This window comes from Salmo trutta, chromosome 3, assembly GCF_901001165.1.
Source record: "Salmo trutta chromosome 3, fSalTru1.1, whole genome shotgun sequence".
NCBI lineage: Eukaryota > Metazoa > Chordata > Actinopteri > Salmoniformes > Salmonidae > Salmo > Salmo trutta.
In genome coordinates, this window is record NC_042959.1 from 45,482,254 (window position 1) to 45,498,246 (window position 15,993).

Below are 15,993 nucleotides of genomic sequence, written 5' to 3' on the forward strand. Positions count from 1 at the left end.
CGTGGGAGTTCGATCCCTGGCCGAGTCATACCAAAGACTGTAAAAATGGGTCCCAATGCGTCTCTGCTTGGCACTCAGGAGATTGATTGAGGATAAGGCCCTGCGATAGACTAGTGTCCTGTCATATTAAGCTGCCTCACACTACAGAAGCAGGAGATAGGCTCCAGCTCCTATGAGCTCAAGCTACTTACTTTTGGGTTGCAAAATACAGAAGAAAACTCTATCCACATTTACTTGGATAGCTTGACTTTCACACAAAGAAAACATCAGATCACAGTGAAGCAAGGCTAGCTTAATCTCTACAAGTAGCTTACTCCCTTTAAAAACATTCACATACATGTGCCTAGCATGCTGACAACATACAACCCCTTGGCCTCTGGGCATTTATGAACCTGCATTATGATTTTCATTAAGGCCTATGAAGCTCTGAAGCGGAACCAGAGACGGTGTCACACAGAGATGAAAGAGGCTCCTGTATTGGAACCACCACTTCAAACAGTTTTACACTTCCCCTCTTCCTCTCACAGACCACCTTTAGCTGCTACTGATTCCCCAATAAAAGCAAGTACACCAAAAAACAGGGATGGTTACTACATCTTCTAGATAGTACAATAGACTTAGCAGACAGTGTTGCTCAGTGTGATCTCCAATGGCCCCAATAGCCAAACAAGAGATAGGTGAGAAGGCGATGCCTGTCAGTTCATTGAACCTTTAGCAACCTTGGAACAACTAGAATAATCTAAAACAACCATAGACCAACCAGGACAACCTTCTAGAACAGCAACAAAAACACCTAGAACATCCATAAAACAACCAGGACAACCATGTGGAACAGAGCTCTACAACCCTGTTCCTGGAGAGCTAACATCCTGTAGGTTTTCACTCCAACCCTATTCTAGCGCATCTAGTTCTAATAATTAGCTGGTTGATAAGCTAAATCAAGTTAGTTACAACTGGGGTTGGAGCGAAAACCTAGCAGAGGATATCTCTCCAGGAACAGGGTTGGAGAGCCCTGATCTAAAACAACTGCAACCATCTACAACAACACTGTCTGCAGAAAGAAGCATGGGGGATGGTTGAAACCCATTTGGAGAGGGGGAAATTACTTAAACCTCAGGAGAAATTGGCAGAGGTGCACATTCCTCAATGTGGTGAATGTTTTCCAGATATTTTCGGGTAAGAATCCTGACCCAGGCCCATTTGCTAACCCAATGGACCACTTCTGGTGCAACCAAATTTCTAGACCTCCCAGCTCCCAGGCAACGTTTGTTCAAGTGTGTGTGTGTGTGTGTGTGTGTGTGTGTGTGTGTGTGTGTGTGTGTGTGTGTGTGTGTGTGTGTGCGAATGTGCATTTAATGTGGACTTGGAAGAATCTCCAAACCTAGAAACCCTCCAAAAATTGGGGATCCGTTCCGAACAGTCAACAGGCAAATCTCGCACTGGGTAACGATGGACAGACCTCCATGGCTTCACACAGCTAGGTCCTTGACCACATCAGAGACCGTCACAAAAAAATTCCTAGACAGGTCTAACCAAACAACGTCCATCTGAAAAAAATCCCACAAATTGCTCAATTATCTCCCCAATAAAAGTGTATCATTTCAAAATCCCCTTCTTCAAGTTCAGTCTTATGGAAGTTCAGCGCTGCTGTGTCCGAGTGAAAACAGCGAGTCAAACGGAATAAGCGACTCCGTGTTTATTTAACGGATTGAGTCATAGAACAAAACACAGACCACATGTAACCTATGACATCATCTGATTAATGGATTTATAATTACCTTTGCGAGGGGTCAGGGATTGGGGAGTAAGTGAAGGTAGAGAAATACGTCATTGGAATATTGTGTCTACAGTAATTTGTCTGCCTTGTTGGCCATGTTGACACTTGGTAACAACCAATAATTAGGACCCCACTCTGCCAAACACAAAGGGGAATGACCAACCGAAGACACAATCTGCACGCATCTATGAAGGCAGTGAAGAAAGACTGAGCTCATTTTGCTCTGGTGAGACAAACTGACGATAAACTTGCCAGGTGACTGTGAAAACAAGTGAGGTGAGGTGAGATGATCTACAAACTGAAGGCATAATTTGGCTGGTGCGACATATTGAGTTATGCTCACGCCTGCTAATGCAGTAGCTCTCTGTTGGTGATTCTCAACACAGTATAGCACAGTACTAGACGTATGCTATCCAAGGGTCTCAATAATGGACAAACCAGCAGCAATCACCACAAAACGATCTGGGTTTCTACTTCTCGACTTGACATCATCACTTGTTTGATTCAGATATCAAGGGAACTAGTTAAGCAGGCTATACTCTCCTTTCCTCCTTCACTTTCCCCTTTTTTTCGTCTTCACAGCTCCACACAGTGTCTCTCCAGCAGCTGTCCTGAGCTGTGTGCTAGTCACACATGCTAGTCATCAGTGAGTTACGCTGGGGTCAGGCGCTTCTTGAAGTCTCTGTGTCTCTAGAGAGCACTTCATCCATGCAGTGATCTCACCAGCAGACCCCTCTCTCTCCGCTCGCCTTGTTATATTTTACTTACGGTGTCACCAGTGGTAATTACGCTTAGCCGCCACATGCTACCAGTTACTTACGCATAGACAAGTCGACCGAGAAGGAAGGAAAAAGTTGTACCATCATGCTACAACGGAACCGATGGAACCGGGCATGAGGTACCAATTTGAAAACGCAAAACGGTCTGTTAGAAATTGCATAATTTCTTTATGATTTAATAAAAGGCAGGCTGCCACGCTGCTAAGCCTGTATCCTCTGTCCCTTTTGAGCTTTGCTCCTCGGTAGACTTTGCTATTGCATTTCTTTGTGACCTCCAACCATTACCTCAGCCTCAGCCTTCATCTGTCTGCATATGGATAAACCACAAGAGGTGAAGTGTGTGTGTTGGGGGTAGTCTTTATCCCTTCACTCGGCAATGCTGCGGTAGCGCACGATGACGGTGGCGTCCTCCGGTGGGGTCGGGAAGTGATTAATGACTTCAAGCAACCCTCAGTGATGCTGGTCTTCCCAACAGCCAAGGAACGTGGTAGGGTCCCCCCTGGGCGACCTCCCTCAATAAATTTACCATATGTGCTCCCTCAGCCCTCAGCCCTCCTCTCCCATATCCCCTCTACCTCTTTCCCTCTCTGCTCCTGTGACGTTCCCTAGTCCACACACACCAACCACAAGCTGAGCGCAAAATGTACTTCTTCATTTTAAATCCTCACAAGGGCAATAAGAAAAGACAAAGTTGAGGAACCGTCGTAAAGTTTAAGTGTGGTTCAACGAGAGAGGCTTCGCACACCTGTGAATCCGAATTCATATTTGTGTCTCTAGCCATCGATGCGTCTTGATACAAAGCCTAATCTTGACCAGATGAGTTTAGCTAAGCTATGAATGTAGTCAAGCTGGGCTACGTATATTTATCTTTGAGATCTTCTAAACCGAATTTGAATCGAAGCGTAATTTGCTGCAGTCACACTACACCAGCTTCTGACACTGCATGTGCCAAATTCATTTACACCTCTAACCACCATCTACTGGCAAGTTAGACAGCCTCTCCTCTTCCAACACGTGCCATGCAGGATAGACCGAAATCTCAAATTAAACAGTTTGTACATGTCAGCTGAAGCATTAATTGTTGTACACAGCTGGGTTGTCTAGGTCAGACTGGGTTTTGATGATGTGTAACTCTGAGGGTGTTGAGCTCAGAAACCAGAGCTCACCCCGTCCTGTTCCACCATTCATTTCACATGAACCATTACAGATCCATCATCACGGCTGCTAAAACTCAGCCCTGAGATGGTGGTGCTTGGAAGAGGTTTTTCCTATGGGCTTTCAAACCGTGTTTGCTATGTCCTCTTAATGAGAATCACGTGTCCTTGTCAGTGATAGCTTAATGAAGTTGTTTTTAATTATTTTTTTGTAGCTGTTGCTTTATTACCTTGGTTTACTTTCTGTTTACATAAAAATTCGACTTCACACGTGTAAGTGTTACGCTCAAGATCTAGAGACAGACCTGGTTGAAAAATGGCAGAGAAAAGATTTGCACATGTTTGTTTAAGAAAGTGAGTTGCTGGTGAGTAGCAGCACAGTCTGGGCTGTGGGGAGAGTGTGAATATGGGGCTGCACAGGAACACTCTCTTCCCCTCTGACTCTTTCCAGCTCCCAGAGATTTCATCACCGCCTGGAGAAATGTCATGACTCGTGGTCCACGTGGCGCATGCAGCGGAGGGGAGAGAAGACTGGAAGCAGGGGAGAAGGGAGAGGAGGGAGGGCAGCTCAGGTTTCCCCCCCCATTTTCACGCTCCCTCTCTCAAGTGCTGACAGTCACACGGCGAGACTTCGCTGTACCCAATTCAAACACTCGTCCAAGTTGTCTCTCTCCCTCCATGCTGTCTTCATTATCCCCTTTCTCCTCCTCTTTCTCCAGTGCCTCATAGTCATACGGTATGCATATATCAACATGTGAATTGTTAATGTATTGGGTTTCCCTAGTTCCAAATGGCACTTCTTTATACAAGCGACAAAGTGGCTATATTCCTCAAAGTGTGTATTTAAGTGTATTCCCCAAAGTTATGTAATCAAGGGCAACGTTTCAAGTCCTGGCCCATGTCTAGACCAGCAAAGTCCAAATTCCAAATAAAAGAACGACTTGTTACCAAAATGTCTAGGCATTACGTTTTAGCCCAGGTACAGGGTATTACATTTGGGCAGAGTGATGTATAGATGGTTTCAGTCTACCCCTGATATAAAGGCTGGCAACCAGTGTTTTGCCTCATAAATCTGGCGGCTTCTGGTCCTCACCTCAAACCAGTGAAAATGCAGTCATTTAGTCCAATTCTTTCCAGTTGCTGTTTAATGGTAATTAGTCGTTGCCCAATATACCAAGGCTGTGAGTAAGGGAAGCCCCTCGGAGGCCTAGAACACAGTTCTCGAAATGAAAAGAAAAACGCTCTCGAAATGAAATGAAACAGGGAGGTACTATCAGAACTTGTCCAATAAGAAATGCTCATTTTCATATCTGTTTGCGAAACGTTTCACTACGGTGTTCGTCAATGAACACAATCCAGGAGTCTGCGTGGAAGAACAAAAGGCATCTTTCATGTTTTAAACAAGAGGCGGCACCAGATTTAAAACACAATAAATGACAGTCTTCGCAGCGAACGTACATTTACTGGAGCTGTTGCCGAAGATATTACACAGCCAGCATAGATGTCAAGGTGAAACGGCACATGTTCAACCAGCGGCACATATGCTAAGGTTCTTCATGTCATTCTAGATATACTCTATCCATATGTAGTACTTACTATAACACTGTGTGATGGGTCTAATATTCTACAGGTGTTGTCTAACACTGTGTGCCCTGTGCATGTCTACGTGTTTCCTACGGTTTCTTGTCTCAATGTATACCTGAATGAAATTCCCCGAAAGGGTCACGTCCCCAGGTCGCTACCCCTCAATGCAAATATAATTCCATGTAATTCCACTTTGGCAATCATTCAATTCCATCATAATATCGGTTTCTTTGGAAAAACCCATCCCATCGTGACGTGGTGGTCTTTGGTGTAAAAGAAGGTAGAAGATCAGGTTTGGCTGAGCATGCCTTTGGAAACCATGTTGTAGACGTTGGACATAACTGTGGTGAGAGGAGGGGAGCCTGGTGAATCATCAGGGGGGGAACTGGGAGGGTAGTTGGGGTAGAGCAGAAGACCCTCCATCCCGTTAATGGGCGCTGTGGTCTGCAGCCAGTAAGTAAAGTGGAAAAGTGGCCGCGGGGGGTCAGGACGTGGGACATCATCAAGAGAAGAGGCTGCGCTGTAGCGATCTCCAAAAACAAATGATGGAATTTTTGATCGAGGAGCCAGAAAGCAAACCGGTGGGGGTGAGAGGATACTGACAGCAGAGTGCAGTCAGTGTACCCCATAATCTGGAGGTTACCATGAGTGTGCGGCTGCGGCAGCGGGCTGCAGCTCGGGGCCTCCGCAGATTTACATCTTCATCCTGCAAGAGGGGCTGGTGGAGAGCGGTATGGTGGAGGAGACGGAGCTAAGAGCTGAGCATGATGTCACTGTTACAAAGGGACGTTTCCTAAACAAAGGGGAGCCTGTGTGTTTCGCAGCCGGGATGAGAAAAACACCTCCGTTCATTAAGTAGGAGCAACAGGAGGACTTCCGTGATAGCAAATTGAGCGGTCATGAAGACAGCAACAGTGGCGCTGTAAAGGTAGCAAACAGTGTTTTGAGTAACTGTTTTTCAGTCAGGTGTTTGTCAGTCAGTGCTCTTGGGGTCATAGCGTGTACTGCAACGCTTCATTAACTGATAGGTTAGAGACACAGTGTCTCATCATGTTTTTCAACATGTTATTTTTAAACTGTTGTGCACAGCAATGGGATATGTCACAATCACTCACAGATGTTGTGCCTGTCCAACCCTGAGCCAAAACCCCAGTGCTGGTGTTTGTGCAGGTTTAGCCAGCATTGGGAATGTCGGTGTGGGAGAGAGGTTTGAGGAATGAGTGGCTCACGAGGAGCAACATCGGCAGTGATGCGGAGGCCCACTGGGCCAGGATGGTGGTGGGGGAGGAGACATCGGATGGGCTCTGGGACTAGTCTCACCTCACCCTACCCCTCCTCCTCTCCCTCCACCCAACCCCATGGCCACCCGGGCCCTAATCAGCAGGAAGCAGAGTCTCTCTGGGGGTAACACAGCCGAGACCCAGCTGCCTGCCTGCCTGGTGACTCCCTGTGCCCTCACTCTCTCCGTCTGCCCTCATCACATCTCTCTCTGCATGTGCTCTCTCTCCCTCCATCTCCCTCTCTCCCTGTACTCCCTGTTCTCCCTCCCTCCCTCCCACATCACTAAACACTCACCCATTCTCCATGATTGCACCACCCACCAATCGCCTGCCACTCATTTCTCATAACAGCAGGGCACCCCAGGGACTACAACATGCCCTATCACCCCTATCCAGCCTCCCTGGGGACTGCACAGGATGAGTGAAGAAAGAGAGAGAGAGAGAGAGAGAGAGAGAGAGAGAGAGAAAGAAAGAAAGAACTATGTGCCCCCACATCCTACACACAGGGAAGAGATATGATGAAGTCCTGTCTTCATTTTGCTAACGTTGTGTGTGTGTGTGTGTATCAAGTATTTACCTGATCTTCTGCATTAATCGTTCTCTGCCAACAAACTTCCAGTCAGTCCAATACAGCTAGAGAAGGAGGCGAGGAGATAGGTTCTGAAGAATCAAAAACGGGCCTCGAAAAAAAAAAGGGCCTCGATGCTTGATGCTCTCAATAGACATTCGTCAGGGTTTATGCAGGCTTTAGTGTGTTGGGAGTTTCTTTTCAATTCACTTCACTAAAGTATCTGTGTAGTAAGACAGTAACTCATCAATACCATCACCCACTTTGGAAAAGTTTCCCACACGTACACATACAGGACGCTAATTCCCTACTCCTGACTCACTCCTTAGACCCCAGCCTGACATACAGCCTGTCACAAAGTGGTATAAACTAAACTAAATCAAGTTCAGTTTCACCTACCAAAACACTGAACGTTGGTCAAAGTCTCTCAGTGCAACAGAGTACAATGTCAACAGTGCACTTTTATGTCGTTATACAAAGGGTTTTAATGAAGGGGTGTAATTACTTTAATTTAGAGAGAGAAACTGAAACTTGACAGGCTATGTCTACAACACCTTCTTGGGCGCAACAGCTGTTGTCAGACTTGAAACTCAGCATGTTAAGTTGTGTTGAAAAGATCTATTTGGAAAACGGCCTGCAGTGCTAACAACACATGTTGAGTGTTTTGGAGAGAAGTAGGAACCATCAAGCTGGACCAAGAGAAGAGGATTTGCTCAGCCCTTCTAATAGGCAATGTGCTACGCTATACTGTATTTGCTATGTCTTAGCAGCTTACCAGGGTCCCCACCTTGAGTAAATCAGCGTGACGGCCTTAGAGAGAAAGGAGCTCTGTGTTGGACCGCTGTGGTGAGAGTGACGTGAGCTCTAGAAGCATTGCCAAGCACAATAACGAGAGGTGATGGTCCTGCTCCATGCTAATTGTGTCAATATGTGCAACTGCTAGCCACAGTGACCTCTTACTGAAGTAGGTTGACTCCTGGCTTCAAGGGACATTAATAATAGAGAACACACGTACGCATATATGCACGCACAGGTGCACACACACACACACACACACACCTACACACACACACACACACACCTACACACACACACACATTATTGAGAAAGGTACCTGTACGACTGGATGACCTCCGGACGGAGCTTTGACTGCCCCGCGGCTGCCCTCTGTCTCATAGTGGGCACGGTGGTGGGACTTGGGCTGCACCTCGATCTGCAGACTGTACGGGCCAGAGCAAGATGGCAGCTGCCAATCCAGGGCGGGCAGGGAGCTATGAGGAAGAGAGATCGTGCTTGGTATTGTGTGGAACATACAGATAGTATTTATAATTTAATAATATAAATACGAATCTACAGAATAGCTTGGTCCCAGCTGTATGAGCCGTAGCCAACTCTTCTGTAGACATCATGCAATACATGGACACATATGCATGGCATGACAATGAACGAAACCAGAAAGGAGTTGGATAAAATACAAACAGACAGGACCACCAGGCTACCTACAAGCACGCACGCATGCACAATGACGGATCCATTTCACTTAAATCCAGATCTCTGTTTCCCTTGTTAAATAATGTCCTGATCCTTTCCATTTCATCATTGGCTCTAATCTAATCAATGGAAGTCCTAGCCTGACGTATGTAATTCCTAAAGCCTGGGCAATAACGGCTCTTTTGATGAAAACTAAATGAAACTAAATGAAAGAAGCATGTGGTCTGGTTAGTCTGCTGTGTGGTTTTTATATTGCTGTGACAGGTGTCGATAAGTGGACTCTTAGAAAAAAAGGGTTCCAAAAGGGTTCTTCAGCTGTCCCCATAAGGAGAACCCTTTTTGGTTCCAGGTAAAACCCTTTTTGGTTCCAGGTAGAACCATTTTGGGTTCCATGTTCCAACAAAGGGTTCTCCTATGGGGACAGCCAAAGAACCCTTTCAGGTTTTAGATAGCGCATTTTTTCCTAAGTGTGTGGAGGGGGCATAGTCATTTCAGCAGCACAATGATACAGCATGCCTAAAGGCTTAACATAGATAACCTAAGTGCATTGGCGGTATCAATAATAGAAGTAGAGCTATCATCAAAAATCATTGAATCCCACTCAGTCTTTTATTTTTAAATAAACAACTCACCAAGTAACCAGACAACTGTCTGACAACCCGAAAGACCATGGTATCTCAGAAAGTGTCACAGCTGGCCACTCATAATATCATTGTTCAGATGCCGCCAGGGAATTAGCCTATCTTCCCATGTGAAGACTGCAGAGATATTGAACCAAAACAAACATTTGCGAGACAATATTTCACTGTGCCGGATGCCTGTGAAGCATAAAACCCCTGACCTAAAGGCTGGCCATGAAAAGCAATCTCTGGCATCCTCTTGGAACTTTCAGAGTGTTTGTTGACCCAAAACTAACTGATTTCCCTCCTCTCAGGCTTTATCTGTTCTGGCCGAACATTACATCATGTTTAGTGGCCAAAGAGGAGAGGGGGCACATGACAGCACAGGGAAGCCGGTTGTGTGATTACCCCACCAACTGTTTCCTTGAGCAAGCTTGTCACCATCACTTCCTGTCTCTGCATTATCTTAATCAAACATTTGATTTCCAACAGGAAAGTGTGCCAGGGCAGGAAAGAGAAAACGGAGAAAGGGTCGCCATGAACTGAAAAGGTTGCCTTGTTAAGAAGGGAGTCTGTCTGTGTGTGTGTATGTCTATCCGTGTGTATTGTTTGTGCGGGGGTTTCTATGGTAACAGGGCACATGTGCTCCACTACTCCTCCCTGCGAAATATGATTTATGAAATGTTTTGTATCTTCAAAGAGAAGCCCTCTTGGAAGCGATACCGCGACTACGTTTCGACTGCTGCCTTTCTCTGCGGTCTATGAAGACAAAAACAATTTAGCACTTGCAATAAATAAACAGGTCTATATTTGGGAAAAGACAAGACAAAACCTGGGATGGCAAAATAGCGGTGCAAGTGGAGGAACTGTTTTTCGTGTGGGAAAAAGGAGTAGACGGGTTGGATGTTAGTCCATAAATCTTTCGAAAGAAGTAAACGCCTCCATGAGCTTCATTGTCTTTTTCATGGCCTAATAACACTTAACAATGCTGCCTTATGTTCTAAGTAAATTCCCTGGCACCGTCAAAATTACTTTGTTTTAAACTGTTGATAATAAATTATTATAGCAATATTTTATTTCCACCTACCTGAGGTAGGGCTTTGGCTTGGACCAGGAGTAGGGGTGCTGGGGCACGTCTAGGAAGCCCCCACAGTAGCTCTCCTTCTTGAAAGGCAGGCGGGAGATGTAGTCCTCCTGGGTGAGCTCACTCCCAGGGCCCATCTCCTCTCCTCCTGGCTCCGTCTTCAGGCTCATGGTGGGGCTGTGGTCTAGGTTGGTCTTGCGGGCCTTGACGGGGACGCCCTCGCCCATGTCGACCAGTCCGTCGGTGGTGAGGGCGTTGATGGCCGCCACAATGGCAGAGTTGGTGTACTGGTTGGTGTTGGCCAGCCAGCTGTCGTCTGTGACACTGACCCTGGGCGAGCCGCGCGGGGAAGGCGTGGACGACTGGTTGGGCGAGTAGGTTGGCTGTCTGTAGGTGGTGCCGTTGAAGCTGTATTTTCTCTTCCCCGCGCCAACACCGCCACCTCCTCCGCTGCAAGCCGGGGAGTTGGGCCTGGAGCTTCCACAGGGCCCCTGTCCCACCCAGCCCTCTTCGGCTTGGGCCCCGATCTGGGGGGAGGTGGATGGCGAGTGGCGGGGGGAGGTCGAGGGGGGGCCGAGAGGAGCGTGTGGGCAGGAGAGGAGAGAGGACGAGCCTTTCGGAGAGACACAAGGAGACTGCCATGGCGAGTTCTGGGATGAGTTGTCATAGTTGTAAAAGCCAGACTCGTAGGACGACGCATCCGAGTTGCAGCTACGTGATGACACGCTGCTGGCCGGGCTGAGGCAACTGGGGTCGCGGTAGCCATCGGCGTTTGGCAGCGTCAGGGTCACAATGGAGTTGACCCCCCTCTTGTGGTGGACGATGTGGTCCATACTGCTGCTCTCCTCCACCTCCTCCTCAGGGTACTGGTGGTAGGCTGTGATCTCGATGCGAGGACTCTCCAGGGCCGGGGCACCGTTAGGCCTCAGGCCGTGGGACATGTAGTAGCCCTGGGCTGGGTTGTGGTTGTTGTGATCGTGGAGACCGTAGCCTGTCTGGTGGCAGGAGGACACGGAGATAATGGGGCTGGACTGCAGTGTGTGGTACTGGGTGGCCAGACAGGGATTTCCCATGCCCAGTGGCAGGGACAGGCTGACATTTGGAGTGTAGCTATATGCATCTGGAAAATACAAACACACAAGGGCACTGTAAATATAGGCCACCATAGAAACATCACAAACAGTATTTTTCATGAAGTTTTGGTAACAATTTACTTTAGGTCACCTATGTATTCATAACGCCTTTATAAAAGCTATATTACAGGTTATAAAACATAGCAGGCTAGCAGATACCCATAGACGTCCAGTCATTGTGCTAATGCTTGTTAGCATTAGCTCTCAAAACTACCTCTAACTTCCTTCATACTGGACACAGAGACATAAACATGGTATCCAGGAGTTCATCTGACTTTGGGGGAGTAGATAATAGGCTGCATTGCCAAAATCCCCAAATTATCCCTTAAACCCTACGCCTATTGAACTGATCAAGGTCCAATGAAATGTGTGAGATATCAGCAGATTGTTAACAGTCCATCTGGAGCTGTGCAGAGATCCATGGTGTGCTCTCTAGACTATAGAACCTCCTCCAGCAAAGCAGTGATGGATACCTTATTTGATTGATCGCTTCACTCACTGAGTGAATTAGGGCTCGCCCATGTCGAACGCTAACAGCACTCTGCTTTGCTTTGAGCTCGTGATTAAGTCAGAGAGTTTACAGCTGCTGAGGCATCACACACATACAGAATACATGCTCAGACACAAATTGTTGGACACAGATTCACACAGACACACACAGACATGTATACTGCACACATAAACACAAAGACATACAGTACATACACACATTATCTGCCACACAGACACACACAAACACAGAAACATTTACTTGAACAATTCACACAATTGCGACAATATAATGATTTCTGTCTGATAAGGGTCATTTTATTTTACAATCTCAAATGAATACCAATCAAATGTTGTGCAGTGTACTAGAGTAGGGCAATCCCCTTCCAGCTTGTGTGCTATATTTGTTAACCACAACTCTACGCAAACAGCACATCACATGAAATGATGAACCTGTCATGCACCACAGAATACGTGGGTAGACTGTCTAAAATTAGGTCACGACGGACTATTTCCAGAAACAGTGCCAGGTTAAATTCTAATTGTATCTAGTAGTTCATAAAAAAAAAATGTTTTGCTCAATGAAGCATTTAACAGTAGTATGAAATGTTACAGGCGCACAAACTTACATTAAAGCACACTATGGTGGAGAAAGCAAAGGAAGGGTATGCAAATGTAAAATGTTCTTAGCAAAAGGGCCGAAGGGCACTAATGAAGCTTGTAATAATAAGGGAAGCAAACATAACTAAGTGATTAGATTGTCTAATATCTGTAATCATAATAAATTACAAGCCCAAATGCCACTATGTAAATTATTCCGCTAAGCAAGATAGGACAACAAAATATTTATTGTCCTATACTTATTATGGTCTAAGTAGCCTATGTATTATTAAGTACACACCAAAAACATGAAAAAAAGCATGGGAATAAGTCAGCTCTGACAAACAGATGAAAATAATCACACTAGGCTCAACTGCATAATGTAAAACATACACACAGAGCAAAAGAAATCCCCCAAACCGTTTGAGCTACCACAAGTTCAGGAACACACACCAACCCCTATCCAGAGATCCTTCACCACCCACCTCTGTCAGGCCTGTGGCCACACTCTCCCCCTTGGCTGTACTCAAACAAAAAGTTGAAGTCAAACTCTGGTTCTTCACGAAGGGAGCTCATCTTTGCCTCAGCAGGGTGATGAGAACAGCCTCCAACACCTCAGCTCAAACTGTTGCCTGTCTATCTCTGTCGGTCTGTTTTGTCTTCTCCTTTTCTCTTTAGGGATGCTGTTCTTTTTTGGTGCTCGTTCCTGACAGACCCTCCACTAGTGCCGAGGATGCAGATCTCTTTCTCACTCCACCTAATGTGACTTAGAGGAGGGGTGGTACACACCTACTGACTACAGGGCATGACTGCAAGTTGTTTTTCCCTCTTCTCTCTCTCTCTGTGTTTGTGTGTGTGTGTGTATGTGTGTGTGTGTGTGTGTGTGTGTGTGTGTGTGTGTGTGTGTGTGTGTGTGTGTGTGTGTGTGTGTGTGTGTGTGTGTGTGGGTGGGTGTGTGTGTGTGTGTGGCGCACACTATGCCTCAGCACACTCTCTGTTTCTAACACATGAGCTACATCCACCCACACACATCGGGACTTTCACTCATTTGTGTTATCTCTGCCGATCTTGAGCTTTGCATTTCCAGGTTTTGTCTGCTGAACGCCTGAACTAACAAAGTGACAGATAGCAAATTGGGGGTGAGAGCTCTATGGAATGATGATATCTCAAATCTCTGTTTCGGTGACTTGCTTTTAGGAATTTTTTATGACAGTAAGTAATAACATCTGCAAATTCATGGCACTATTAATACTGTATACACGTTTGCAGTTTAAAGTGCCTCACAATGCATGCTTTTCTCTCTCGTCACCATATTCCAAAATGTTTTCACTCTGGTTTTGTTATTACCATCCATAAATCCTTTTCCCCAGCACATGGGACCAAGTCAATCTGCATGTCTCTAAATACAATCTGGTTTTATTCACACCGATGGTGGGGTTCTGCTAGGTCCAGTCAGAGTGAACCTCTGGAAGAGCTAGGTGGTCACAGATAAAGTCATATGTAGGCTCAGAAAATCAGAGGCTTCGTGGCTTGCAGTCAGTTATCACGAGCACCTTTTTTTGTGGCTAAGTCACCTTAGAGAGAGGGGTTGCGTGTGTGTGTGGGCATGATGGTACAGGCTACCATACAGGGTCACAGGGAAAGGAGTCTGACTGTATGTCTGCAATACTGCAGTTGTCAGCAGACTGGTGAAGCAGAGTGGTTATGCATTTACCCCAGCCAAGCAAGCTACACACAGAAACACACACACACCAAGCGTGCACGCGAACACACACACACACACACACACAAACACACACAAACGCACATGTGCCTGCTATTAATTATGAGTCTTACGAGGGACTGAAATGAATAAATAACACAGCCCTCACCCGTCCATGTCTCGAAACCTCAAAGACAAATGAAATCCTCAAACCACAAAAAGTCCATGACATCAGCACTGGAATACTTCCTGTAGCCTAGGCTACATCATGAATTAAGTGTCAAGGCAGACAGAGCACCGTCAGTGAGGTGGATGGTCCAAGTATGTGTGCATGCATGACGTAGATTTGTCAAGGTTGAAAAGCACAACCATGAAAACATACATAAATATTTTCAATCAACATGGTCAAATAAATACATCAAAATGTGGGCTGTGAATGATTAATTATTGACAATAAGGGCATTGTGAAGCCTGGGGAAAAACATACAAATGAGTGTATCCTACCAAAAACAGCGTTCCTTGCACTCAAATGTCGCCTACACATTGCTATAAAAGTGTCACTCGCGCACTTCGGGCTCTGGTTATCATATGGATGCCCCTCACCGCGTCAGGTATAGCGCGACACGCACAGCATCAATTGCGCGCTTAGGAGACTCCTGTATTGAAAACACCGACACCTATTGGTAGCTGAAGAAACCTTCCCAGACGGTTGCAACGATTATAGTGTATAACGTCATAATAATAAGCATGATTTCATTGATAGCAACTCACGATTTAAGAATCATTAAAGTAAACATGACACAAGCACTCCAGTCAGATAATAACATTTGAACATTGCCACGTCAAATTAAGGGAAAATATAGGCTAGACAAGTGAAGCCGGTTACCTTCTTCTGCAGACTTCATCTCGGTAGCGAGAGACTTGAGAAACTGCAATCCTCGTTCCTTTCCCAAAGCCGCTGGGAGGACTGGTCCAAAGTTGAATTTGGAGCTGAGTCTCAAACAGCTGATATCCTGCATTCAACTTGCGATTGGTCTACTTTTGTGGTTGTGACGGTTGACAATAATATCACAGGTAGTATCATATGAGTACTGCGAGAGAAAAAAACTATTTCAGGCTGTAGAAATGTGCATTAATCAAAACAAAAATAAACGCATTATTTGTCAATAAAAAAGTAAACTCGAATGCTGATTTGAGATTAATTCAAACACTTTCATCTACGTGACAGCACTCCAAGAGAAACTGACATGGAAATGAGAGCAGAGTATGCGAAAGGGTTATCTTCACAGCACTTCTCACACACTCGGGGTTGGTCTGATGGTTAGATGAGTTTTTCTGTCGTTTTGTTATGCTTTAGCCTTATTAAGATTTCCAGAGACTCCCGGTAGCTGTGACACAGGGCTTGTCAGAAGGGGCTGGCTCCATCCCTTTTAAAGCTGGAAAACACCTCCTGTTCAGCGCGCCGCCCCTCTAGGAATGACGTTATCGCTGCCTACAAGCTCCTTTCTGGAGGACTGACGACGCTTGAGCGAGTTCGCCAAGAGATTCCATTGTTGTATACGTGGGAGGGAGTCGGGAGGTGTTTTGAAAACCCTCGACTATTTATTTGGGTCTTTCATTGCTCACCTTTCAGGTCAGTTTGGGCAGTTTTGAATACAGATAGCCTAGTTCAGGAGTATTCAACCGGTGGTCCGAGGCCCCCTAGAGGTCCGCCGATGCACTGCAAGGGGTC

At 46.0% G+C, this 15,993-nt stretch overlaps 1 protein-coding gene across 2 annotated transcripts in view; it reads right to left on the reverse strand.

Annotated features, from left to right (window-relative positions):
- Positions 1-15,704, reverse strand: part of LOC115176121 (nuclear factor of activated T-cells, cytoplasmic 1-like) — a 64,598-nt gene extending 48,894 nt beyond the window's left edge. Inside the window, exons 1-3 of one of the 2 annotated variants that reach the window (XM_029735958.1) lie at positions 15,148-15,704; positions 10,341-11,457; positions 8,257-8,413 (exon numbers count right to left, since the gene is read on the reverse strand). In XM_029735958.1, the coding sequence (XP_029591818.1) occupies positions 8,257-8,413; positions 10,341-11,457; positions 15,148-15,280 (1,407 nt within the window). In that variant the 5' untranslated portion in view covers positions 15,281-15,704. Of the gene's footprint in view, positions 1-8,256; positions 8,414-10,340; positions 11,458-13,044; positions 13,437-15,147 lie in introns of those variants that run through there. The other variant, XM_029735963.1, reaches the window with a different exon arrangement.
- Between the last annotated feature and the right edge of the window lie 289 nt (positions 15,705-15,993).